At 41.1% G+C, this 25,870-nt stretch overlaps 2 protein-coding genes across 3 annotated transcripts in view; one reads left to right on the top strand and one right to left on the bottom strand.

Annotated features, from left to right (window-relative positions):
* LOC146670758 (NACHT, LRR and PYD domains-containing protein 12-like) overlaps positions 1–25,870 on the bottom strand; it is a 266,232-nt gene that overhangs the window by 164,288 nt on the left and 76,074 nt on the right. The window lies entirely within an intron of this gene.
* Positions 279–15,051, top strand: LOC146670759 (apoptosis regulator BAX-like). 2 transcript variants are annotated; one of them, XM_085402822.1, is made up of 6 exons: positions 280–880; positions 990–1,020; positions 7,464–7,628; positions 7,916–8,054; positions 11,949–12,053; positions 14,507–15,051. In XM_085402822.1, exons 1-6 carry the CDS (start codon positions 853–855, stop codon positions 14,648–14,650), a joined length of 612 nt encoding a protein of 203 aa, XP_085258948.1. In that variant the 5' UTR covers positions 280–852; the 3' UTR covers positions 14,651–15,051. The 2 variants fall into 2 exon arrangements, with proteins under 2 accessions (XP_085258947.1, XP_085258948.1); XM_085402821.1 differs by lacking the exons at positions 11,949–12,053; positions 14,507–15,051 and adding an exon at positions 8,406–9,495 and having other exon boundaries at positions 279–880.

The raw sequence follows: 25,870 nt of genomic DNA, 5'->3' as shown, positions 1-25,870 counted from the left end.
GATAATAAATCCATCCATCCATTCTTTTCTGTTTATCCTTTTCAGGGACATGTCCAGAGACAGACAGCTCCTTGTATAAAGATGACACTTTTGAAGGCAACACTCTCATTACCATGGCAACCACCTACTGGCCTCCGATCAAGCCTGAAGAGTTAGAGAAAGGGGCTAGAGTGCATTTTATAGCACCAGATTTATGTCCCTGTTTTCGTCATTTCGAGCTGATTGGAGACCAAAACAACCAATCAGATATTTTTGCATCCAAGTCTGTGATTGGCTGGTTTTGTGGCACAAATATAACGGTGTACAGAAAGAGTTGAGCGCGCACGGGCAGAAATGTTGAGAGCGCGAGCGACACATCGCGAGGAAGCGCAAGTGCAAAAACTGAGGAGAGGGGCTGCTGTGTGCGTGTGTGGATAATAGCAAACACTGAAATACAGTTTTGCACGCAGGAATGCTTTTCTTTCGAGCTTTTCTTTCGAGCTTTTCTTCGCTCAAAATAAATTTCTCCTGAAAATGCAACACTTGCACCTGCAAACTTTTTTTTTACGTGCGCTCAGAATAGTGGCACAAAAATAACGACACATCCGGGGATTCTGAGCGTACTCGGGCGGCGACTGATGACGTTGACTGATCGGGATTGGGCTGTGGGTTTGTTACAGTTGTCGGCTTTTCTAACTTCGACGAAACTCCAGCTGACGCGTGCTGGTGGTAAATTGTTTTTGTTTAGGTGTTTTTGTTGTTGTTGTGTTTTGCTTAGTTTAATTAATCAGACAAAGGTTCATGTAACTTCAGAGGAAGAAGCGGCAGAGTTTGTTCAGGAAGTTTCGCATTCATTAAACTTCTCTTCAAACCATGGCGTGCGCGGTGAACGGCATGTCAGGTAAGCTCGCCTTACCGGCAGATGACTTCTTGTGTCATTGTTGCTTTTTACTGCGCCTGCAGTGTAACTACGGAGAACACGGACCTGTTCTGTTTTTACTCTTCCACAGATGAGAGAATCGGGGAAGCCCTCATCAAAGAGTGAGTTCCGTTCTATGCTTCCATCGTTGCTCTTTCCCAGTCGCTTTGCTCTTTAACCACCTGCCACAAAGTGCTCAGTGATGTTTTACAATAAATGTTTATGTTTTTTGGTTCCTTAAGTTGTTGGAGCACAGTAAAAAATGATTACGACTTTTGGGTTACACTGCTTTTCTTAGTAACTAAGGAAAGCAGTAAGATTATGTCTTTCATCATTAAAACTCTTGATAGAATTATTCAGTCATTAGACATTTTTAAACATATTTATTCCTGTGGTAGCTCATGTGAAGATATTGTATTAATTATAACACTTAATAATACGTTTTAACCCAACCCTGTTCAAGTCCTTATCTGAATTAAGTTTCATTTTCATCTTACAGGAACTGCAATTATCGTTTCACCGTAAACTGCACCAGTCATAAAAAGAACTGTGTCATAGAATTATTGGCCTTTTTCTACAGGCTAAGTATAGATGTCAAATCTCTTAACATATGTAATCTAATTTTTAGTATGTGTTGATGCACGCTCAATCATCCAGGTACGAAAATCCCAAAAGGTTGATTCTGTTCATCTGGACGTTTTCAGTGGGACAAATGTTTCGTCGCTCATCCAGGTGACTTCTTCAGTCTGCAGGTTTCCCGGGCCATTCTTCATTCGCTACGTCCAGATGAACAGAATCAAACTTTTGGGATCATTTGTAGTAATTGTGCAGCACTTCGTATTCGATCCTGACATAGATACTATCCTGGAATCAGTTATTTATTGTTTAGAACATCCTTTGAAATAGCTTTAAAAACACTCTTTGTGTGAACTAACACCAGGGTTTGACTACACAACGAATTTATGTTGATGAGGCTGACATGCCAACTGCAACCTCCCCGGTGTTTGGACATTTTCCTGCATTAGATACATTTGGGAACATTGATCCTATGCTGTTTTCCTGCATCTGAGTCCTAATCCTAAAAATCCTTGCTCCAGGGCTGTTTCTTATATCAAACGCATGATTTTCATTCATCCTCCTGGCTTTAATCTGAATTGCCTCGCTGTTTCATGAAACACTTTCACACCTATATTGGTTTATATATAATCGGTGCGCTCTCAGAATGTTGGTTCTTACTGACAACTGGCTGCATCTTTGTATATAAATTAGCGCGCTGTCAGTAGATCACCCTGTGATTGTGACTTCACAGTAATTTTCCTCACTTAGTAAATCTGTCTAATAGCATATACAAAATTAAGTAAGTTATTTTCTAATATTTACCTGCTTTGTCGTTCCTGTAACTACAGTAACATTCTTTCCACCATCACTTATCCCAGCTGAATATTTAAGTAAAAATTAATTGATGTTAATCCTGTAGAGGGCAGTACAGCATTAGTAATGAACACTGATTATGCAAAACCTTAAAGTAAACCTTCAATTATAAAAGGTCACTACTCACAAGAAGAGCCCATGTCCATTCAGTGTAGGCCCTTTTCTAGCTACCTTGTGAGGGCATCCATATTGCTGCTGGGGACTTTAATAAGGCATGTGTGAAATCTGTACTCTTCAAATTTCACCAACATGTGTCCTACTAGTGGGACAGATCCGCGGCGAATGCCATCACTAGCAACCTTCACAGAGCACTGAGCCATCTGCAGAACAGGAAGAGCTACGTCAGGATGCTCTTTGTGGACTACAGCTCAGCATTGAACATCATAATCCCAGACATCCTTACCATCAAACTGCCTTCAGACTCCTCTTGCTACCTGCTCCTCGATCAATATCCCCTTTTAGTAGCTACTCCAGTGGTCCCCAACCCCCGGGGCACGGACCGGTACTACTCCATGAGTCGTTTGGTGCCGGGCCGCGAGAGTTGAGGCTCGGGTGTGAAATTTATGGTTTTCAGGGGTTTTATCGTTAACTCGGTTCCCCTGGGTCTTTCCCGTGTTGTAGTTGTGTGTCTTATTTTGAAAGAAATATGTACGCATTACCATAGCGACCAGAGAGCATTAAGGGGCAGTGAGGAGGACGTTACTCTGTGTTGTTGGCGCACTTCAGGAGGAAGCTGCTAAAAAATGTACACAATTACACAGTGAATTAGTTTATTATTATATTTACAAAGTACCACAGTTTTTGTCTCGGATCATTTTATTTTGTTGTATTCATCTGCCACGCCTTAAGGGCCGGTCCGTGAAAATATTGTCTGACATTAAACCGTCTGTGGAGCAAAAAATGTTGGGGCCCGCTGATCTACTCACATCAACTGGTTTTCCATTACAGAAGAGCACTGTAATGTGCGTGGCTGTCGTCATAGCAATACGTAAATAACATGCAAGGCAAGGCAAGGCAAGTTTATTTGTACAGCACAATTCAACAACAAGGTGATTCAAAGTGCTTTACAGAGACATTAGAAACAAGAACAAATAAAAAGCATGATTTAAAATTGATTAAAACAAGCAAATAAACTAACTAACAAACTAACAAACAAACAAACAAACAAAACAGTATATAAAATCAAAACAGATAAAATCAGAACAGTAGATAAAATCAGTAGTTAAATGTAAGTTTTGAAATTTAAGCTTAAAGTGTGGATTTGGTGCTTTATTCAAATGCAGCTGAGAACAGGTGAGTCTTCAACCTGGATTTAAATAAACTGAGTGTTTCAGCTGATCTGAGGCTTTCTGGGAGTTTGTTCCAGATATAAGGAGCATAAAAGCTGAATGCAGCTTCTCCGTGTCTGGTTCTGACTCTGGGAACTGATAAAAGACTGGATCCAGATGACCTGAGGGATCTGGATGGTTCATACTGGGTCAGGAGGTCACTGATGTATTTTGGTCCTAAACCATTCAGAGCTTTATAGACCAGCATCAGAACTTTAAAGTCTATCCTCTGACGGACAGGCAGCCAGTGTAAGGACCTCAGAGCTGGACTGATGTGGTCCACTTTTTTGGTCTTAGTGAGGACTCGAGCAGCAGAGTTCTGAATGAGCTGTAGTTGTCTGACTGATTTTTTAGGTAGACCTGTAAAGATGCTGTTACAGTAATCAAGCCTACTAAAGATGAATGCATGGACTAGTTTTTCCAGGTCCTGTTGAGACATCAGATCTTTTATCCTTGAAATATTCTTGAGGTGATAGTAAGCTGACTTTGTTATTGTCTTAATGTGTTTTTCTAAGTTTAGGTCTGCATCCATCACTACACCCAAATTTCTCGCCTGGTTTGTGGTTTTTAGATGTATAGATTGAAGTTCTCTGGTGACCTGTAATCGTTTTTCTTTGGCGCCAAAGACTATTACCTCAGTTTTGTTTTTGTTTTTGTTTAGCTGGAGAAAATTGTGGCACAACCAGTCATTGATTTCCTCAATGCATTTACCAAGAGCCTGTACAGGGCCTCGGTCTCCTGGTGACATTGTGATATATATTTGTGTGTCATCTGCATAGCTATGATAGTTTATTTTGTTGTTCTTTCTAATCTGTGCCAGTGGGAGCATGTAGATGTTAAACAGAAGGGGTCCCAAGATGGAACCTTGGGGAACTCCACATGTGATACTTGTCTGCTCAGATGTGAAGTTACCTATTGATACAAAGTATTTCCTGTTTTCTACGTATGTTTTGAACCAGTTTAGTACAGTTCCTGAAAGACCTGTCCAGTTCTCCAGTCGTTTGAGTAATATGTTGTGGTCAACTGTATCAAATGCTGCACTGAGATCCAGTAAAACTAGGACTGACATTTTTCCACTGTCTGTATTCAGACATATGTCATTAAACACTTTGGTCAGAGCGGTTTCAGTGCTGTGGTTCTGTCTAAAACCTGACTGGAAGGCATCGTAGCAGTTATTCTGTTTTAAGAAGTAACTGAGCTGTTGAGAAACTGCTTTTTCAATGATCTTACTTAAAAACGGGAGATTTGAGATCGGCCTGTAGTTGTTCATTTGTGTCTTGTCAAGATTGTCCTTTTTCAGTATAGGTTTGATTACAGCAGTTTTTAGTGATTCTGGAAACACACCTGATAATAAAGAAAAGTTGACGATCTGTAACAGGTCTGACTCCAAAGTCTTTGAGACCTTTTTGAAAAAACTTGTTGGCAGGACATCTAAACAGCAGGAGGAGGAGTTCAGTTGACCTAAGATGTCTTCCAGGTCTTTGCTGTTAATAGGTTGAAACTGTTTCATGGTGTTTAAACAGTTTTTTGGTGGACACAGTACATATCCTGGATCTGCTGTTGATGTACCAATTGCTTGTCTAATTTTTTGGATTTTTTCAGTGAAGAATTTGGCAAAGTCATTGCAGGCCATGGTCGAATGAAGTTCAGCTGCCACTGACACAGGAGGGTTTGTTAGCCTGTCAACTGTAGAAAATAAGACCCGAGCATTATGGCTGATGCGACACAGGCGCTACAACAAAGGTGGATTTCAAGGCAAGAATATATCTGCTGCTTGGTCTGTGGCGTTCATCAGACTCGGGGATCACGGTGTTGTTTTTCAGCCGTTTCTCTCGTTTCCAGGTTTCAAAAATGGCGGTTTTGATTTTCGTGAATGAGACTCATTGACTGATGACTTTAGTACCTGCTCACCCGGGAACCAGGTACTAAAAAAGTACTTGATACGAAGTCAAATATGCTGATGACACGGTGGTAGCGCTCATTTCTGATGGAGATGAGATGCCGTACAGTAGCTGTGCAGTTAGCGATGCAATCACTGTATTTTGTCCAATAAAATAATCTCTTTTCCCAAGTACATCCAAACAGTTCACAGCATCACAGGTTACCACATGCCATTATCCCACAGCTAATCACATCAGCTGATTTGTGTTGTTGCTTTGTGTTCATACCTAAATACTAAGAGAAAGATCACATGTGTCCTCATTAGGAGAGTGATTTGTGCTGCTGATATAAACCTACGGGCCTGCACGTTTATATTGTTAATCTTTAATTATGAGACGGTGTGCTTCAGAGTAACATGAAAACAATGTAACAAGTAGTATAATGAATTTCTTTCTCATGGGTGTAACTTACTGCATTCATTAAGTTCTCTGTAAGATGTGTAATAATGTTTTTTTAGTAATGACGCTAACACTGAAGACAACAAAGAGGGGAAATACGTCTGACGTGAACAAACATTTGACCACGCAGTCTTTGGCATTCTGCTTAGAGGATACAAATGTAACCTTTACTGAAATTGATCTCAGTATTTCTAGTAAGGCAGATTATGGACATCGTGGTGGGGGGATTTGATATTTAGTGGACTGGGGGAGGCATGGGTCAGAGGAGTGTTCCTAGTTTCCATATCACAGGCCTAAAACCAGCAGGCCTGAAAAACACTCCCCCTGTGTTAGGGCTGCTCGATTATGGCAAAAATGATGATCACAATTATTTTCACTGACATTGAGATCTCGATTATTTGACGATATTTATTTAACAATAACAATGTATTGAATAATGACTCTAAAGATTGTCAAAAAACAATATAAAATAGTGTGCAAATACTGATAACAGTGCAAATGTTTGCAATATAAAAATAAATGAAAAATGTAAACATCTGTGTTTAGTGAACTTTGCAGTGTTGCTCTGTGGTGCAGCTACACCGTAGCAAAGTTTACACACAGTCTACTTGATCCACGTCTGACTGAACCCATAATGTTTCCACACCACTGAAGTTTTTTTACTGCTTTTCAACCAACGGCAGTCACTCTCCTCTCCAAATAACTTCTGCTTAGCTTTCCGAGCTTCCCTCGGGTCCTCTTAATTGTTGTGATGCATGTTCGAAATGCAGAGAGGTGCGCTTGATTTGCCACACGGAGCAGCGCGAGAGTAAAGCACGAGGGAGGGGCTAATAATCGGCTCAGTCATTTTTAATGATCGTTGAAAGCCCAGATCGTAATCGTGATTCAAATTCGATTAATTGAGCAGCCCTAACCTGTGTTCCACCTGCAGACAGCGTTTACATCAACGTCTGCCTTTGGTGACTTTTTGGCAGCAGCTGTGACATTCAGCAGTGCCCTCATCGTTTTGACACACAAAACAATAACTACAGTACACACTAACTACACAAGACAGCACAACCCACTAACTACACTCTAAACACACTAAACGCCACAAATCTCTCTCGTCTCAAAACTTGCTATGGATATCGCTCGCTTACTCTCCCTCGCCACCATCACTTATAAACTTTCTCCTCTTCCTAAACAATCAAATGTCACAAGTTGCCATATTATTTTTTTATTGGTTAACATGGTACATTTTTCCACCAATAGGAAAGGGATGTCATGTGTTTTTGTTTTGTTGTGCTTGCCAGCGTTGTCCTTACAAAATGCACTTTAACCGTTTCTTTCCACAGTAAATGTGTAATATAAAGTGTCAAAAACCTTAATGATTCTGAGTGGGAACACTGTTTAGCTAATATTAGTCTAAGAAGCCATGTTAAGCTCAGAGTTAGGGTCACGGGTACCTAATTGTGTGTTCTCTAACAGAGTCATAGAGGAAGAGCTGAAGGATGTGCCCTCAGAGGATGTCCCGCCTCTCACTCCACTGGCTGTGGAGGGGAAGACTGAGCAGGAGGAGAAGCTGGTCAAGCAGCTGAGCAAAATGATACGTATCGTCGGTGACAGAGTGCAGCATGACCAAGAGTTTCAAGAGTGAGCTTTTCATCCTCAGATCTCATGTTAGGAGACTGCTTTAGTACAAAAATACTGTAGATTATTGGATGAATGCAGCAGATTAATGTTGGCTCAATAAGCATTTACAGCGTACAGTTTGATTAAGTAGAGATAAGTAGACGCCCTGCTGATGGAAGTTGTGGTGTGCAGACAAGTGTTTCATGTCTCTGTCATAAACTAGAAACGTCTGTCAGTCAGAATGCAATTTTAAGGGCTCTACGTGTTTTCAAAAACAGGTTGCTTACATTGTGGCTGTTCTGTTGCAGTGTGATAGATGGTGTGGCTTCTGGCTCTGGCTCCAAGTCAGAGAACTTCAGACGAGTGGCAGACAAAGTGTTTGAGGACGGCATCACCTGGGAGAGAATCGCTGTGCTCATCTATGTAGCCGGCAGGCTTGCTGTCAAGGTGAGTTGGTTTCAGTTTCCAGGACGTCTGAGAATCTAAAGCAGTCGTTATTGTTTTAGTGATTTCATTGTTATTTTAGCATCATTAGTAGGGATGGGAACTGAGAACCAGTTTTCTACAGAAGCAGTTCCTGGTAGTTCAGGTCCTTTGAGTTGTTATTCAGCTTGCCTATCAATTCTGCTTATGAGTTCTACAGTCAGCTGATTTCAGTTTGTGTGCCAGAGGAGCAAAACAGTATAGTAGTCTACAGTAGGTCTGCAATGATCATAATCGATGATGTCGACTACAAAAATGTGAATTTTATTGTCAACACTAGACTAATACCACGTAAATGTATTTTTGTAACTGCAGTACACTACAGGAAGCTATTGGGGGAGTAGCGCTTATATTGTCTGCCAAGACTGCACCAAGAAGAAGGCACGATCTGATGTCCTCGTGCTGGTGTTGTTCCCACATCATCTTAATAAATGTTGTTCCAGGTTCAACGTTGCAAGTGACCAGTCACATTGTTGTGACGTCATACTTTTGCGACTTCGGAAAAAAAGTCTTAAAAAACAAACGGTAAGCATTATACATGTTGTCCTGGCAAAATTCAAATTTCATAAATGAATGAATCGCTTGGCTTGCAGAAGTATGACGTCACAACAATGTGACTGGTCACTTGCAATGTTGAACCTGGAACAACATTTATTATGATGATGTGGGAACAACGCCAGCACGAGGACATCAGATCCTCATCACGAACAGCAAAACAGGAGGACAGAAGAAAATGGAAACTGAGATTTAAAAAAATGTGAAAGCATTTCGCAGAAAATAAAGTTAAATGCAGAATATCCAAAGCACTGCCCCCTGGAGGTGAGACGTAAGCTTTACAGTTAGTGCGTCACATTGATTCTTTGTTTATGTTAATATCTGTATAGTAATGTTTATGTTAGCGTACCTGCTCTTAAATTGGCGGTAACTATAATTAAATTGCATAGTCACAAAGGAGGAGAGAGGAGGGCAAGCAAAGAGAACCCAGAGAGATATTTAAAACTTCCAACATGACAAGAAACTCATTTCTATTCAGTTCAGTTTTATTTATATAGCGCCAAATCACAACAAAAGTTGCCTCAAGGCGCTTCATAGATACAGAGAAAAACCCAACAATCATATGACCCCCTATGAGCAGCACTCTGGCAACAGTGGGAAGGAAAAACTCCCTTTTAACAGGAAGAAACCTCCGACAGAACCAGGCTCAGGGAGGGGCGGGGCCATCTGCTGTGATTGGTTGGGGTGAGAGAAGGAAGACAGGATAAAGACATGCTGTGGAAGAGAGACAGAGGTTAATAACAGATATGATTCAATGCAGAGAGGTCTATTAATACATAGTGAGTGAGAAAGGTGACTGGAAAGGAAAAACTCAATGCATCATGGGAATCCCCGGCAGCCTACGTCTATTGCAGCATAACTAAGGGAGGATTCAGGGTCACCTGGTCCAGCCCTAACTATATGCTTTAGCAAAAAGGAAAGTTTGAAGCCTGATCTTGAAAGTAGAGATAGTGTCTGTCTCCTGAATCCAAACTGGAAGCTGGTTCCACAGAAGAGGGGCCTGAAAACTGAAGGCTCTGCCTCCCATTCTACTTTTAAATACTCTAGGAACAACAAGTAGGCCTGCAGAGCGAGAGCGAAGTGCTCTAATAGGGTGATATGGTACTACAAGGTCATTAAGATAAGATGGGGCCTGATTATTTAAGACCTTGTATGTGAGGAGCAGGATTTTGAATCCTGGATTTAACAGGAAGCCAAAACAGGAGAAATCTGCTCTCTCTTTCTAGTCCCTGTCAGGACTCTTGCTGCAGCATTTTGGATCAGCTGAAGGCTTTTCAGGGAGTTTTTAGGACTTCCTGATAATAATGAATTACAGTCGTCCAGCCTGGAAGTAATAAATGCATGAACTAGTTTTTCAGCGTCACTCTGAGACAGGATATTTCTAACTGTAACAGGGCGGCCCTTAGCGGCTGGAAACACAGTGAGATGGACCAAGGCAAGCGTAGTGGAACAAAAAAAGCATTTATTTCCTATACAGCTCTCCTTACAACAATTAATTTGTCGAGCTTCTTCACAGCACAAAAATCCATCCTCTAATGACAACTGGCAGCCTTACATATGTTCAGCTGTCACAGACTTAACCATTATTCCACTCTCAGGTAAATTCTTAAATCCCAACCTTCCACCACAGTATACAATATATTAATTAGAATAAATAAATACATAAATACATTTTCACATTTACATATTAACTCATTCACTGCCATTGACGTCTATAGACGTCAATTACGTTTTTCAATGGGAGGGGCTAGAATACAACCTCGTCACAAAGCAAGAAATATTAGTGTCAAAGGCACTTTTCTGCTTGAAATGTATTTTTCACAAAAAGCTCGTTTTCTCCCTTTTTTTGGTCAAAACAGGCATTTTTGGTGGAACCCACCTCTCTTCTACAGCTGATTACTAAAGAATGGAAAATGGTAGAAACAAGCTTTTTTTTTTTGGATGACAGAAGAGAGTCTGTTCTTCATTTTGGTAGGTTCAGCGTTTATATGATCATAACACACAGTTTTCTGTGGCTCTTCAAAAATGAGTAAAAATGCTCAAAAACCCTGGCAGTGGGGAGTTACCTGATTTGAAAATGGCTGGCAGTGAATGAGTTAATAAATATTTCACACTTTAATGTTACACCAAACCCAATATTATAAAAACCCAGAAACCCAAGCACAACAAGATTCACCACACTCTCTTTACCAATGGTCTCTCCCGGAACCTTTAAATGGTGTCTGGACCCCCGGGGAAACATTTGCCCAAACACCTTGAAGAGGACACAGGCAAGAAAGGTGAGTAATCATTATCTTACACTTATTTGCACCACTTTTATTCCTAGATTTCACACACACTTGCATTAGTTTTCCTTATTGGTAAACCTTAATCACAATCTCAATCACCATTCTTCTCTCCTGACAGACAACCACCACATTCCTTGACGAGGAGCAGCTGTGCAGGATCTGAAATAAGGCTACCAACTGATTTTAAAATTCCCAATAAATAGTCAATAAATATTTAAACTTCTTGTGTTTTTTGTCTGTTTGGGAGCTGACACAGTCTCTATGGAGATGGGTTTTTGGGGGGCGGTAGCAGGAGGAGAGAAGCTGCAGAGAGGCGTGTAAGACTGCAACTCTGCTTCCTGGTCCCAACTCTGGATAGTCATATTTTGGGGGGTTTAATAAATTTGTCCATATTTCTAGAAATGAGAGCTGCTCCATCCAAAGTGGGATGGATGCCGTCTCTCCTAACAAGACCAGGTTTCCTCCAGAAGGTTTGCCAATTATCTATGAAGAACACATCGTTTCTGGGACACCACTCAGACAGCCAGCAATTTAAGGAGAACATGCGGCTAAACATGTCACTCCTGGTCTGATTGGGGAGGGGACCAGAGAAAACTACAGAGTCCCACATTGTTTTGGCAAAGTTGCACATCGATTCAATATTGATTTTAGTGACCTCCGATTGGCGTAACCGGGTGTCATTACTGCCGACGTGAATTTCTCAGAATTAAAGTTGACCTCATGCACCTGTGAATGATTTAGCTTAAATTGCTTAGTGGACATAAGTACCATAACTATTGCCTGCAAAATATCCCAAATTTGTGGAGATATAGGTCTCAGTGAGACACAAAATCAGTGAAAGAGTGTGTTGTATGATACTGATAATTTCAGAAAAAGAGCTATAAAATGTTCCAAATGAACAGTGTGTCTATAGTCCCACGTATCCAGTGTGACACACCACTCTCACCCATGTTTCTTACCTTCTTTTGGGAGACGGCTGCAGTACCATAACTTCACCTGTGTGTTCATCCATCAGATGGTCGAGGCTCACCTCCCTCAGTCGGTCAGAGAGGTCCTTACCTGGGCAGTGAACTTTTTCAAAAACAATCTGCTGGGCTGGATTCAGGAACACGGAGGTTGGGTACGTTATACACCAATAGATCTTCACTGTCTTTTTCCCTGAGACCCCATGTTTGAGATTATACACAGGTGTAGATAAAGTACTGCATATTCGTTTTTGTTTCTTATTTGTTTCTATACAGTGGGTTGTTGCATTGAGAGACCCCGTTGATGCCAGCATGAAAATTTGGAGTTGCCAGCTTATGTTTGTGTGTATTTACAGTGGCTTGCAAAAGTATTCGGCCCCCTTGAACTTTCCCACATTTTGTCACATTACAGCCACAAACATGAATCACTTTTATTGGAATTCCACATGAAAGACCAACACAAAGTGGTGCACACGTGAGAAGTGGAACGAAAATCAGACATGACTCCAAACATTTTTTACAAATAAATAACTGCAAAGTGGGATGTGTGTAATTATTCAGCCCCCTTTGGTCTGAGTGCAGTCAGTTGCACATAGACGTTGCCTGATGAGTGCTAATGACTAAACAGAGTGCACCTGTGTGTAATCTAATGTCAGTACAAATACAGCTGCTCTGTGACGGCCTCAGAGGTTGTCTAAGAGAATATTGGGAGCAACAACACCATGAAGTCCAAAGACCACACCAGACAGGTCAGGGATAAAGTTATTGAGAAATTTAAAGCAGGCTTAGGCTACACAAAGATTTCCCAAACCTTGAACATCCACGGAGCACTGTTCAAGCCATCATCCAGAAATGGAAGGAGTATGGCACAACTGTAAACCTACCAAGACAAGGCCGTCCACCTAAACTCACAGGCCGAACAAGGAGAGCGCTGATCAGAAATGCAGCCAAGAGGCCCATGGTGACTCTGGACGAGCTGCAGAGATCTACAGCTCAGGTGGGGGAATCTGTCCACAGGACAACTATTAGTCGTGCACTGCACAAAGTTGGCCTTTATGGAAGAGTGGCAAGAAGAAAGCCATTGTTAACAGAAAACCATAAGAAGTCCCGTTTGCAGTTTGCCACAAGCCATGTGGGGGACACAGCAAACATGTGGAAGAAGCTGCTCTGGTCAGATGAGACCAAAATGGAACTTTTTGGCCAAAATGCAAAACGCTGCACATCACTCTGAACCATCCCCACTGTCAGATATGGTGGTGGCAGCATCATCTGGGGGGGCTTCTCTTCAGCAGGGACAGGGAAGCTGGTCAGAGTTGATGGGAAGATGGATGGAGCCAAATACAGGGCAAGCTTGGAAGAAAACCTCTTGGAGTCTGCAAAAGACTTGAGACTGGGGCGGAGGTTCACCTTCCAGCAGGACAACGACCCTAAACATAAAGCCAGGGCAACAATGGAGTGGTTTAAAACAAAACATATCCATGTGTTAGAACGGCCCAGTCAAAGTCCAGATCTAAATCCAATCAAGACTCTGTGGCAAGATCTGAAAACTGCTGTTCACAAACGCTGTCCATCTAATCTGACTGAGCTGGAGCTGTTCTGCAAAGAATAATGGGCAAAGATTTCAGTCTGTTGGGTACTGGATCCTGGAGTTATGGGTTGCATCCTTCTCCCCTATGCTCCTCCAGTATTGCTCTCTCTACTGATCTCCAGCCTGGGTGGGGCTGCTGTTCTCGTATTGTTCCCTAGCCAATGAGAGCACACGTCGGACGCTTCAGTAATCACAACTGCTGTGGTGAAGATCAGCTGGTTGGTTTCAGTGATAGTCGCATTACAGATTGTGTAAATTATTTACATTTATTTATTAATAGGTACCTTTAAAGACTCTCAATGGCACCTTGAAAACTTTGTGGACATATCGGTCACACTGAGACACAAAGTAATTGAGTGTTTTGTATGACACTGAGAACTGATAAATAATATTTCAGAAAAAGATCAAAGATCACAAAGATCTTGTCTGACATGTTGTTTTTCCCTTTTCCAGCTGCTTCACCAGCTCCTTGTTGCTGCTTCCAAACTGAAAAACACAAGTCTGAGTCAGGTCCATAAAACCAGTTATACTCAGCCATAAGTATGGTTATGTCACCATTGTTATCAGTTACTAATGTTCACAGTTTAAAGCCCAAACGCAGCCTCTTCCTGTATTCCATTATTAAGTTGGACAAAAAACATTCCCATAATGCATAGCATTGATGATGTCACAATCCCCATCTGCATAGCGGCTGCTGCACTGCATTCTGGGACTTGTATGAGTGGTGTGGCTGTGGCATGCTCTCTCTGTATAGTTCATACATTAATAATTCACATATGAATTTCAGTCAAAGGTTGGATACAGATATATTCGGCCTGGGCACCTTGACATGTCTGATCTAAAGGAAATTTTTCAGTCTCATTTTTTGTGGTCATATATACAGTATTTTATTTTGAGGAGTTGTATTTATGCATTTTACTTTTGTATGTTTATAAGTTACACATAGATCTTGAACAGTAAACCGTTAGTGACTGATGTTGCACAAATGGAAGCAGTGACTATGTATGTGTATGTCCACAGATCAACAGCTTCTCAGAGTTAGCAGCTGCATCCATCCAGAGGGTGTCGTCAATGAGCTCTCACAGCTACGGCCTTATCATAATCTTCCTCGCTGGCATGTCTATAGGAAGCTTCATCACCTGGAGGCTGACCAGACAGTCCTGAGTCTGACACACACAAAAAACATTCATATCCGGGACCGGAGTCTCTAGTCTGTTTTTGAACACAATGGTATAATGTCTCTAAACCACTCAGCTCTTCTTTTCAATCTTCTCTTATCTATGCAAATAAAACTGAAAATCCAAAAACAGCAGTGTTGTGGGGGAAAGTGTTTATTGTGTAACGATGCAGGGTCTTCTGAACCAAAGGACCTGGTCAGACATCCTGTTTCTAGTCAGAGGAGAAAAAAAGTGAAAACCTTTTTAAGCATTTTCAGGTTACAGCTGCTGCCTGTTGAATTTGACTTTTGGCAATATAGTGTACGTGAGAAATGATGATGGTATTTAAAGCACTTTGAGTGTGCTGGGAGAGTAGAAAAGCGCTACATGACAGTCAGACCATTTATATGTGAGAGATGGCGACAGAGAGAAAGTGTTGCACCGCCTCCATCTGGGGTCTTGCCTGGTATTGTAGATGCAGCCTTTAAAGACCATGTGCTTAAAGCCATGATTAGTGCCTCTGTGCTGTCCTTCAGTCCAGCTTGGTCCAGCCACTGGTAGGATTTCTTGATATCAGCCACTTCTTCCCCTGCCATGCAGGGCCTATCCCTTTCTCAGGTTTCATACATCAGTTGTAGTACTCATGAATCTTTGCTGTCTCATCGTGGATAGTGGTTCTGGCACTCACTAGTCCTTGGCCTCCTTCCACTTACCGTACAGTTTCAGGGTGCAGACTTGGGGTGAAACTCTCCATGCATGGTAGGAACCTCCTTGCCTTGATGTCAGAGGCATCACCTCCTTTAGCCTGCTTATTATCCCAGCAGTGTACCTGACAATCGGCAGGGTGTAGATGTTGATCTTGGTCTTCCCATTCAGCTAACTCCTCAGGACGTGCCTTACTCTGCAGGTATTTGGTAGTTGCAGCATTCCTACCGGCCTCTTCATGATTCCCATTTGTGTGGGATTCCCAGGTACTGTTCTCATTGTCTGCAATGTTGCCTTCTGGTAGTTCGATTTGTTCGTTTCTCCAGTCCGAGTGACATTCTGATGTCATTACTGTAAATCCTAGTGACATGGATCAGTGAATCACTCATATACACTTCTTATATACTGCTTTTTTTTACTCTTCTTGAGCAGTCAAAGCACTTCTTACTTGACATATTCACCCATTCACATTCATTCATACAATCATGAAGGGCTTTCTATCCAACACTCATACACATTTATACTCAGATGAATGCACTAGGCGTTCGTATCTTGCACAAGGATATGCATATATGTTGAACCATCAAACTTCCAGTTAGTAGTTGACCTGTTCTGTCTCTTACAGCCCCGGTGTTATGTTCTGTTTTTCTGCACTGTCAGTATCAGACAGAGTGGAGTCATACTGTTCAATGTGCTGCTTTATTCTGTCATTAGTTCCATGTCCTTCCTTTTTATTACTGTTTGTACATATTTTGTATGTCACAGACAAAAAGCCAGCGTTTTTCTTTTTCTGTACTGCTTTTAATGAGAAAAAAACATAAATAAAGCCTTGATAAAGGACACCGCTGTGTATCTATCTCTTCAAGTCTGAGTATAACGATAAATGACAGAGTTGATCCTTGTTTGTGATGTCTGCCCCAAACTGAGCCGAACTCCAATTCTCCTGTTTCCCTAAGGATTGTGAAGGTCCAAATCTTTTCAGAGAAATCTAGTTCTGAATGTGGACCCAAAAACTGTTTTACAACAGTATAACGTTTTACAATTGCTAGAATTTTTTTGTACATTGAACTTCTTCCATGTCAAATTTTACCCATATCTTCCTTGAACTGACCCCAGTGTAGGTCAGATCAAGGAAAATGGTGATTTTAAGAAATCTTAAAACTGTGAAATGATGTTTCTCACTCCAAATTTGCCCAGCTTCCCAGAGAGATGGGAACCAGCTGGTCTTTAAAGGATCGTGGGGAATCTTCAAAGATTATAATACTAAAGCAGCATAAGCAGGAATATGTATGGGGTGCATAAGAGATCATACAGAGGTCAGGGGCCTGTTCTTCGTACGTCGCTTACTACATCCAAGATCAAATGACACATCCAAGACCAAACCATCGCGCTAACCGTGAGCTCGCTAATCCGGTTCCCCGAACACACCTGCTGTTGACGATTAGTACAGCTGGACGCAGGAATGTGACATCACTGGGTGTCGTAAAAGGGGCTACGCATCGATAGTAGAAACATTGATCGGCAACCCGCTGATTGGTCGGCGAAAATGTCGAAGGGGCGTGCTCGGTATTTTCCGGCAGCAGAGCAAGAACTCATGAGTGAGGAATTTCAGGAGTTTCAGAGTTTAATTAAAACGCAAGAGAACACTGCAAAGGCTGCAAAAGCAAGGAGAGAGGGCTGGCAGAAAGTTGCTGACAAATCAAACTCGTAGGTAATTTAATAATAATAATAATAATGGATTGGGTTCATATAGCGCTTTCCAAGGCACCCAAAGCGCTTTACGATACCACTATTCATTCACTCCCACATTCACACACTGGTGGAGGCAGCTACGGTTGTAGCCAGGCTGCCATATCGCGCCATCGGCCCCTCTGGCCAACACCAGTAGGCGGTAGGGTAGATCTATCATATGACACTATATTGTCCAATATCATATGGCATTATATTATATTATAATATGTTATATTATATCCCCTTTCACATTAGAGCCACAACAGGACCCACTAGAACATGGGAACAAGTAAAAGTGGAATACAGGAGTATTCTACAGAATGGTAATATTTATCTCTTAGATTGCTTTGCGTCTCTTGGCAAGGTAATACTGGCCTGTAATACTCTGTTAGTTTGTTCATAACAGCAACCAAGAAAAGGGCAGAGGAAAAAAAGACAGGTGGTGGTCCTGCACCCCCTCGTCAACAAGTTGGTTACGTAAATAATACCCTCACGGGAAAATCGATATCTCTCAATGAGCACACTGTCGCGCTGAGCTAAAGGATCCTGTCTATCCCGCAATATATGCTGAATTCTGAGGACTCTCCTTATCAATCTTGCACCTTCCGCAATGGGTGGCTCGCGTAAACGGACAGGACATGGCTGCGACAGGCTTCCCAAATCCACCTTCGCTTTTATAGCCGTGGTCTCTCATCTTGATTACACGAAGTAATTTACAATTACTACTCTGAAATATGAATTACATCTGTAATAATCACATACATGTAATAGAATGTTAATAGTTCATTTCCCTTTTTTAGGAAATGACCTGTATGTATCTGTGTGACATCAATAAAAGGATCAAGTGCTGCATTATCTTTAGTTACATTGATGTTATTTATTTATGGTGAAACAGTGGTAAAATATCGCTGTTGCTTTCGTATAAATGAAGCGGACATACCTGCGTGGCCGCGATCTAATCCTGTTTACATAAAGTAAACCTGCTCCCGAGCAGGTTTACGCTTACGGCTCTGTTGCTATGACAGCAAGTCCCGGATGAGCTTCGGGGAACCGAACGATCCAGGATCACGCGAAATCGTCAACAATCTCATCCAGCTAACTTACTTAGCGAGGTACGAAGAACAGGCCCCATAAGATCACAGACATGAAATCTGATCAGAATCGCGTTTAGTGACCATGTATATGCACAAACACATACAAGGAATTTAGTTCCAGTAGATGGTGACTCTCAAGCACAACAATGTAAATCACAACAATATGTAAATGACACAATACACACATATGTACGTGTGCATATATATATATATATATATTATATATATATATATATATATATATATAATATATATATATATATATATATAATATATATATATATATATATATATATATATATATATATTATGCACACATACATACACAAAGGCGTATATGCCAACTACAAATAACCAATCTAAAGCTTATATACATAAAATACAGGATTACAGAAATGAAATGAGTACCACAGAATGTACACAAGGTGTAGTTGCAGTCTAGCAGTGTGACAGTTCAACTGTTTAGGAAGGAGATGGCGGGGGGAAAGAAACTGTTCTTCTGTCGGGTGGTCCTGGTCTGCAGGCTTCTGTACCGTTTGCCAGAGGGCAGCAGGTCAAAGAGTCTGTGTCCAGGGTGTGAGGGGTCTGTGATGATTTTCCCTGCCCGTTTCCTGGTTGCTGAGAGGTGCAGGTCCTGGATGGAGGGCAGGGGGGCGCCAATGATCTTTTCTGCTGCCGGTACAGTCCACTGCAGTCTTCTCCTGTCCTGTTTAGTGGCTGCACCATACCAGACTGGGATGGAGGAGCACAGGACAGACTCAATGACTGCAGTGTAGAACTGGATCAGCAGCTCCTGTGGAAGACTGTACTTCCCCAGTTGTGTCAGGAAGTATGAGGCAGCATGTTGGGACATCTGTGTGGAGTTTGCATGTTTGACTCGGTACTCTGGGGTCAAAAAGGGTCAGCACCTCTAAATCGAAGGCTCTGGTCCTCAGCCAGAAGAGAGTAGAGTGTCTATTGTGGGTCAGGGATGGTTTGCTACTCGTCTGGCAAATTTAGCAAGCACAGTCATGGTATGCCAAGAGGAGCACTGTAGACTCTCTGTGGGCTCTACTTGTTAATCTTTTCATTTTATTTATTTATTTATTTATTTTCAACTTGGGTGAAGGCCAAGTTGATGAAATCAGGAGACGACAGCAGAAGAGTGGAAAAACAAAAGAGAGAAAAGAATGGAGGGGGGGAAGGGGGTCAAAGTAATTAATTAATGAACAAGAGAAAACCACAGAAGAATAAATACAGTAAAATAAGCCATGAGAAGAAGCAAATACAATATAGTGTGACAACATGAACCAAAAACCTAATGGTTCTCAAACTGAACTCAGATTAAAAGCCATGGTAAAAAGTTACAAGATGGCATTTAAAAGACTGTTTAGACTCTGAAGTAGGAATATAAAGTATATCATTGCCCCTTTCAGGTTATATTTGTTGGAGAGTTTGTTTAAATAGCTGGGCGTCATACTATTCAAAGTAAATAAAATGATCTTAAAATCAAAACAAAAACGGACAGCGAGCAAGTTTAAATTTGCTAAACTGGACTGATGTGATCATGCCGTCTAATACCTGTTAAAGAACGTGCAGTGGTATTTTGGACTAACTGAAAAGGATGGCAAGATGAGAATGGGGAGAATTGCAGTAGTCTAATCTACAGGTGAGAAAGGCATGAATATGTTTTTCAACATCGTTTGGAGGAAGATAAGATTTTGCTTACGGCAATTCCACGTAACTGATAAAAGCTGCTCTTGACAACTGGAGAATTGCTTCTCTAATTTAAATGGGCAATCTAATAACACTCCAAGATTTCTTACAGTCTGAGAATGATGACAAACAAGAGGACCAAAGTAGGGCTGGGCCATATTATACCATTCACGGTAATACCAGTACAATGTTAGGCAACGATAAGAAAATGAAATATCGCGATAGAATATGGGTAAAACGCGTATGCGCAGTGCCTTTGTTTTCATACGCACATGGCCGAAAAAGCATGGCGGCAATGGAGAATGAGAAGGGAGGAAGCGGATCGTTGAGTGAAACGGATGAACCAGAATTGGTTTGTAAAAATGGTGCAACTTCAGTGATGTGGAACTGGAATTTGTCCGTCAGATACACGACAAAGCACAGTTTTTTTGTAGAACATGCAAGCGGGCCGTCGTTTGTCCGTATTTGTCGCACTAAGGTGCTCATAAATCTGGGAGTAATCTGGGTCCTAAACTCCGTCTCTTCAGGTCCCAAAGTCAAACGAACATCACTGAGAGTTAAAAACGGTCTAAATTCTTTCATCTTTAATAAAACGATCAGCATTGCTGCTTTACCAGGTGTAACTATGAATTTTAACTTCCAGGCATCCATGCAAACAGAATTTATTACATTTAACGGAGTTAGAAGTTAGCAGGAAGTTAGCGGAAGTGAGCTTGCTAGTTTCGCTAGTTACCTAAGCATGATATAGCATGTTCTGACTGAGAGATTTCTGAAAAAATTCAAACGGACAAGGTAAGCGACTCATGTTGTAACTGACGTCAGACGCCGGAGATTTTGGCGGAAAATTAAAGCAAATGGTAGTTTAGATTTGAACAAATTCATTTAAGCTTCAGTATTACCAAATACACTTATCAATTGTCTTATAACTAACACTATTTGTCTAAATAATCTCTAACCCTGGAGAACAACGAGGAGAGTTTAGAGACTCTCCAAGATTATATTGATCAGTGCTTTCAGGATCTCGTGATGAAGAAGACCCAGTGTGCAGCTTCCCCGGCCAAACCTGAGACGCCGTCGTCGAAAAGACAACGCCCGGCAGATTCCCCCGGCTCAACATCGCCAGCCGGCAAAGATATTGCCGACATATTGGAGTCAATCGACAAGCGATTGTCCAGTTTCGACGCAAGGCTGTCCTTGGTGGAGATTCTTCACCGAGAATTTAAAAGCTTGCGAGAATCCCTGGAGTACAGCCAGCAGCAGGTGGAAACGCTTGCTGCTGAAAATGCCACGCTAAGGGAGTCGGTGAAATGTCTCACAGATAATGTTACCCAGCTCAATAGAGAAAATAAAAAAATAAAAGAAACAGTTATCGATCTACAAGCTCGTAGCATGCGTGATAATCTGGTATTTTCTGGTATTCCAGAAGCCGCTGGAGAGGACGCGGAGACCACGGTAAAAAGCTTCATCAAAACCCACCTGAAGCTGCCGGAGGACACTGTGAAGAACATCGTCTTCGATCGGGTACATCGCCTCGGCCCCATTCGGGCTACGGCCGGGAGACCACGTCCTATCGTGGCCAAATTCGGCCACTTCAAACAAAAGCAACATGTGAAAAGCTGCGGCAGGGAATTAAAAGGAACGGACTTCAGCGTGAACGACCAGTTCCCCAAAGAGATCTTGGAACGACGCAGGGTCCTCTTCCCAATCCGACGCGGCTTCATCCAGAAGGGCTCCCGCGCTGTCATCGCTGTGGACCGGCTGTACGTGGACGGACAGCTCCACCGCGACCCCGACATCACTCCGTGGCTGTATTAACCTCACACCAGATAAGAATCAGCTGCACCCTTTCCCTATCCACTCACACTAACTTGCATTAACATCTGTTTAACTTACCAGTATCAAATCACATCTTAAAGTGTGATTTCATAGCAGAATTAACACCGTCACTCTCCGTCAGTGATTTAATTGGAATGTTTACGTTTTGTTTTGTTTTTTTCTTCTCGTTTTTTTTTTTCCTCTCTTTTCCCCCTCTTGGTTTTATGCTGCTCACCCCTGTCCTTGGTTTCTTTCTTTATTCCTTTCACTGCCTCGATCACCTGCTTCGACACTCATCCACAAACATCCTTTATTTCGACACATACGCACCATGCGCTCAACGGCAGCACATTTACATCAGTCAGACAGCGCACACAGTCATATAAGATACACACACACTTAAGCCAAGCCTACTCATATTAGTAACTATGCATACACAAAGTCAGACTCAGGGAGCATCTCGCCACACATTTTTTCTCTCTCTCCTTCTCTTTATTTATGAACAAGTGACGTATTCTCTCCACCTGGCTAAGCGACGCACACAGCATACATCCCTAGTTATACACAAACATCTATGGGTGCACTGAGGTTCATTACATGGAATATAAATGGAGCTGGCTCCAGAGAAAAGAGGTTAAAAATATTTAACCAACTCAAAAAACTACAGGCAGATGTTGTCCTTTTACAAGAGACCCACAGACCTCTTAGAGGTTCGAATGAACTTAAAACACCTGAGTTTCCCAATGTGTTCTCAGCTTGTTATAATTCTAGACAAAGGGGAGCAGCAATTTTAATACATAAAAATATTAATTTCACAGTACTCGATACAGTTATAGATCCAGAGGGCAGATTCTTAATCATTAAACTATCTATACTTGATAAAAAGCTATGTATTGCAAGTGTATATGGTCCAAATGTTGATGATCCCTCATTCTTTCACGGTTTTTTCAGTGCACTCTCTGAACACTTAGATGGCACACTTGTTCTTGGCGGTGACCTCAACCTTGGACTAAATGAAGACATGGATAGGCTCAATACAGCGGGAACTCAGCGTAACTGGCAGTCCACAAATATAATCAAACAGTATATGAGCGACTTTGGTCTTTGCGATGCATGGCGCTCCCTTCACCCCACCAGTAAGGAATATACTTTTTTCTCACATGTCCATCACTCTTACTCTCGTCTGGATTATTTTTTGGTCAGCAGCTCACTGCTGAACGACATTTCAGACACTGAGATTCACCCTATAGCTGTCAGCGATCATGGTCCTGTATCTTTAACACTAATGCACAAGAATAATACTACGCCAAGAAAAAACTGGAGATTTAATATATCACTACTTAAAGATGAAGACTTTATTAAATATTTTAAAAAAGAGTGGACTTCATATTTGAACTATAATGACACTCCCAAAACATCAGCTTCTGTTCTATGGGAAGCAGGGAAAGCTGTGATGAGAGGTAAAATAATTTCTTTCTCATCACATAAAAAGAAAAAAGAAAACAAAAATATTCAGGAATTAGAAAAAAACATCAAATCACTAGAAGAAGCCTACGCGTCCCACCAAGATCAGGAAACATTGAACAAAATACGCAAAACAAAACTAGAATTAAATGAGATAATTGATAAAAAAACAAAATTCTTAGTACAAAGACTACGCCTACAAAATTATGAACATGGTAATAAATCCGGTCAATTTCTAGCAAACCAGCTAAAAATAAATAAAGAAAAAACAACTATATGTGCTGTTCAAGATTCATCTGGGAACACAATATATGATCCGATACAAATAAACAACATTTTCAGGGATTTCTATAAAACGTTGTATTCACCACAAATAAACCCATCTAAAAAAGAAATTGATCAGTTTTTGGACAACATAACTCTTCCAAAATTATTGGACACTCAAGCAATGGCACTGGATTCGCCACTGACACCAGGTGAACTCCAGGAAGCCCTGATAAGTATGCCCAATAATAAGGCTCCAGGTCCAGACGGCTTTCCTGCAGAATTCTACAAAGAATTCTGGACGATTCTAGCACCAGTTTTCTACAGAACGTTGTTGGAAATTAAAGAAAAGGGCAGACTTCCATCAAATATGAATTCTGCAAACATTAATCTCCTGCTAAAACCAGGCAAAGACCCTGTATATCCCTCAAGCTATCGTCCAATATCCCTTATAAATGTAGACCTTAAAATAATCTGCAAAGCTCTCTCAAAGAGACTGGAGAAAATAACCCCCCTCTTAATTCATCCTGACCAAACTGGTTTCATAAAAGGTAGGCACTCATCAACAAATACACGTAGATTACTTAATTTGATAGACTACTCATACAGTAAAAACCTAGAAACTACAATATTCTCTTTAGACGCAGAAAAAGCATTCGACAGAGTTAACTGGAAATTTCTATTTGCAACTTTAAACAAATTTGGTTTTGGATCCTCTTTCATAAACTGGTTAAAAATATTATATAATTCCCCAACAGCTTGTGTCAGAACAAATGACCAGACATCCTCCAGCTTCTGTCTCTTGAGGGGCACCAGGCAGGGATGCCCACTCTCCCCTTCACTGTTTGCAATTTTTATTGAACCACTAGCAGCAGCAATTAGACAGAATTCAGTAATTAAGGGCATAAAATGCAAGAACGTGGAACATAAAATCAGCCTTTATGCGGATGATGTGTTACTCTTTCTCCAAAATTCACAAACCAATATCTCTGGGGTGATTGAATTGATAAACTCTTTTGCAAGAATATCAGATTACTCAATTAACTGGTCAAAATCTACAGTCCTACCGATTAATTGCTCCTTCCATAATTCCTCTTCTACACCACTGCAATCGGGAAATATAAAATATTTAGGTATTAATGTTTCTCCCAAGCTTGCAGATCTAACTAAATTAAACCATATCCCACTTTTAAAGAAGGTAGAAGATGATCTGGCTAGATGGAAATGTCTACCCATATCACTCATGGGAAGGGTTGCCGCTATAAAAATGATGGTCTTACCAAAAATAAATTATTTATTCTCAATGATCCCAACTAAACCGCCACAAGATTGGTTCAAATCTCTAGATTCATGTATGTCCAAATTCCTTTGGAAAAATAAACCCCCACGTATAAGCTTAAAAACACTACAAAAGACCAAGGATAAAGGAGGACTAGAACTGCCTAACTTTCAGCACTACTTCTTAGCCAACAGGCTTCAGTTTATCTCAGGATGGCTAAAACACACCCTCTTAGATGAACCTTGGCTAGATGTAGAACAAGCACTTTGCAATAATCTAGAGATCTCAGACCTACCATTTATCAGCTCAAACATCCGACATGAATGCTTTAAAAGCATCAACATCAGCGCTTCTCTGACAGCATGGTGGGAGTTTCTAAAATTGACAGCGTCTTCATTAATCCCATGCAAACGTACACCTATCTGGAACAACCCTGACATATTACAAAACAATAATATGATAAACTTTTCAGATTGGAGTGGTAAAGGAATCAAATATTTAGAACATATACTAGAAGGAACAGAATTTATTTCATTTGACAGACTAGTTACACAATATGGGATCAACAAGAAAAGATTTTTAGAATATCAACAAATTAAATCCATAGTAAAAAAGAAATTTAAACCGGGTCAAGTTGAACTACAAACACCACCAAGTGTGGTTCAATTTCTTACTCTTAAAACCCCCAAATTACTATCCAAAATATACAGAATGCTTTCTAAAACAGATGAATCAATATCACTTCCTATTGCAAAATGGGAAGCGGATTTATCAGTTAACTTAGACCTAAACTTCTGGTCTCAGATTTGCTTAAAAACCTTTCATCTAATTAGAAATCCCAGTCTTCAATTAATTCAATACAAAATATTACATAGAGTGCACTATACAGGTCATCGGATGTTCAAGATGGGCTTTACGTCTACCAACAACTGCTCACACTGCCAAACCAATTCACCAGACAATTACATCCACGCTCTTTGGTTCTGTCCACCAGTGCAAAAGTTTTGGCGCGAGATATGTGAAGACTTATCAAAGTGTCTGAAATGTAACATTCCAACTTCCCCCTTAGTGTGTTTGTTGGGCAGCTTAGATAATGTCACTTCAGAAAAGAATATAGCCCATATGGTTTTCACTGCCCTATGCATAGCCAAGAAAACAGTCCTCATGAACTGGAAAAATA

Source organism: Rhamphochromis longiceps, linkage group LG4 (assembly GCF_057381845.1).
Source record: "Rhamphochromis longiceps isolate RC_006_pf linkage group LG4, R_longiceps_female_GT1.1, whole genome shotgun sequence".
NCBI classification, from domain to species: Eukaryota; Metazoa; Chordata; class Actinopteri; order Cichliformes; family Cichlidae; genus Rhamphochromis; species Rhamphochromis longiceps.
Note: the sequence above shows the minus strand (reverse complement) of the source record. Positions and strands in the feature narration are given on the sequence as shown.

Bases quoted from the DNA above. Each gene is read 5' to 3' on its own strand.
- LOC146670759 (XM_085402821.1), top strand. From the start codon at position 853: ATGGCGTGCGCGGTGAACGGCATGTCAG. The intron at 1,021-7,463 runs GTGAGTTCCGTT...GTTCTCTAACAG, and splicing joins GGGGAAGCCCTCATCAAAGA to AGTCATAGAGGAAGAGCTGA. The intron at 8,055-8,405 runs GTGAGTTGGTTT...TTGTAACTGCAG, and splicing joins CCGGCAGGCTTGCTGTCAAG to TACACTACAGGAAGCTATTG.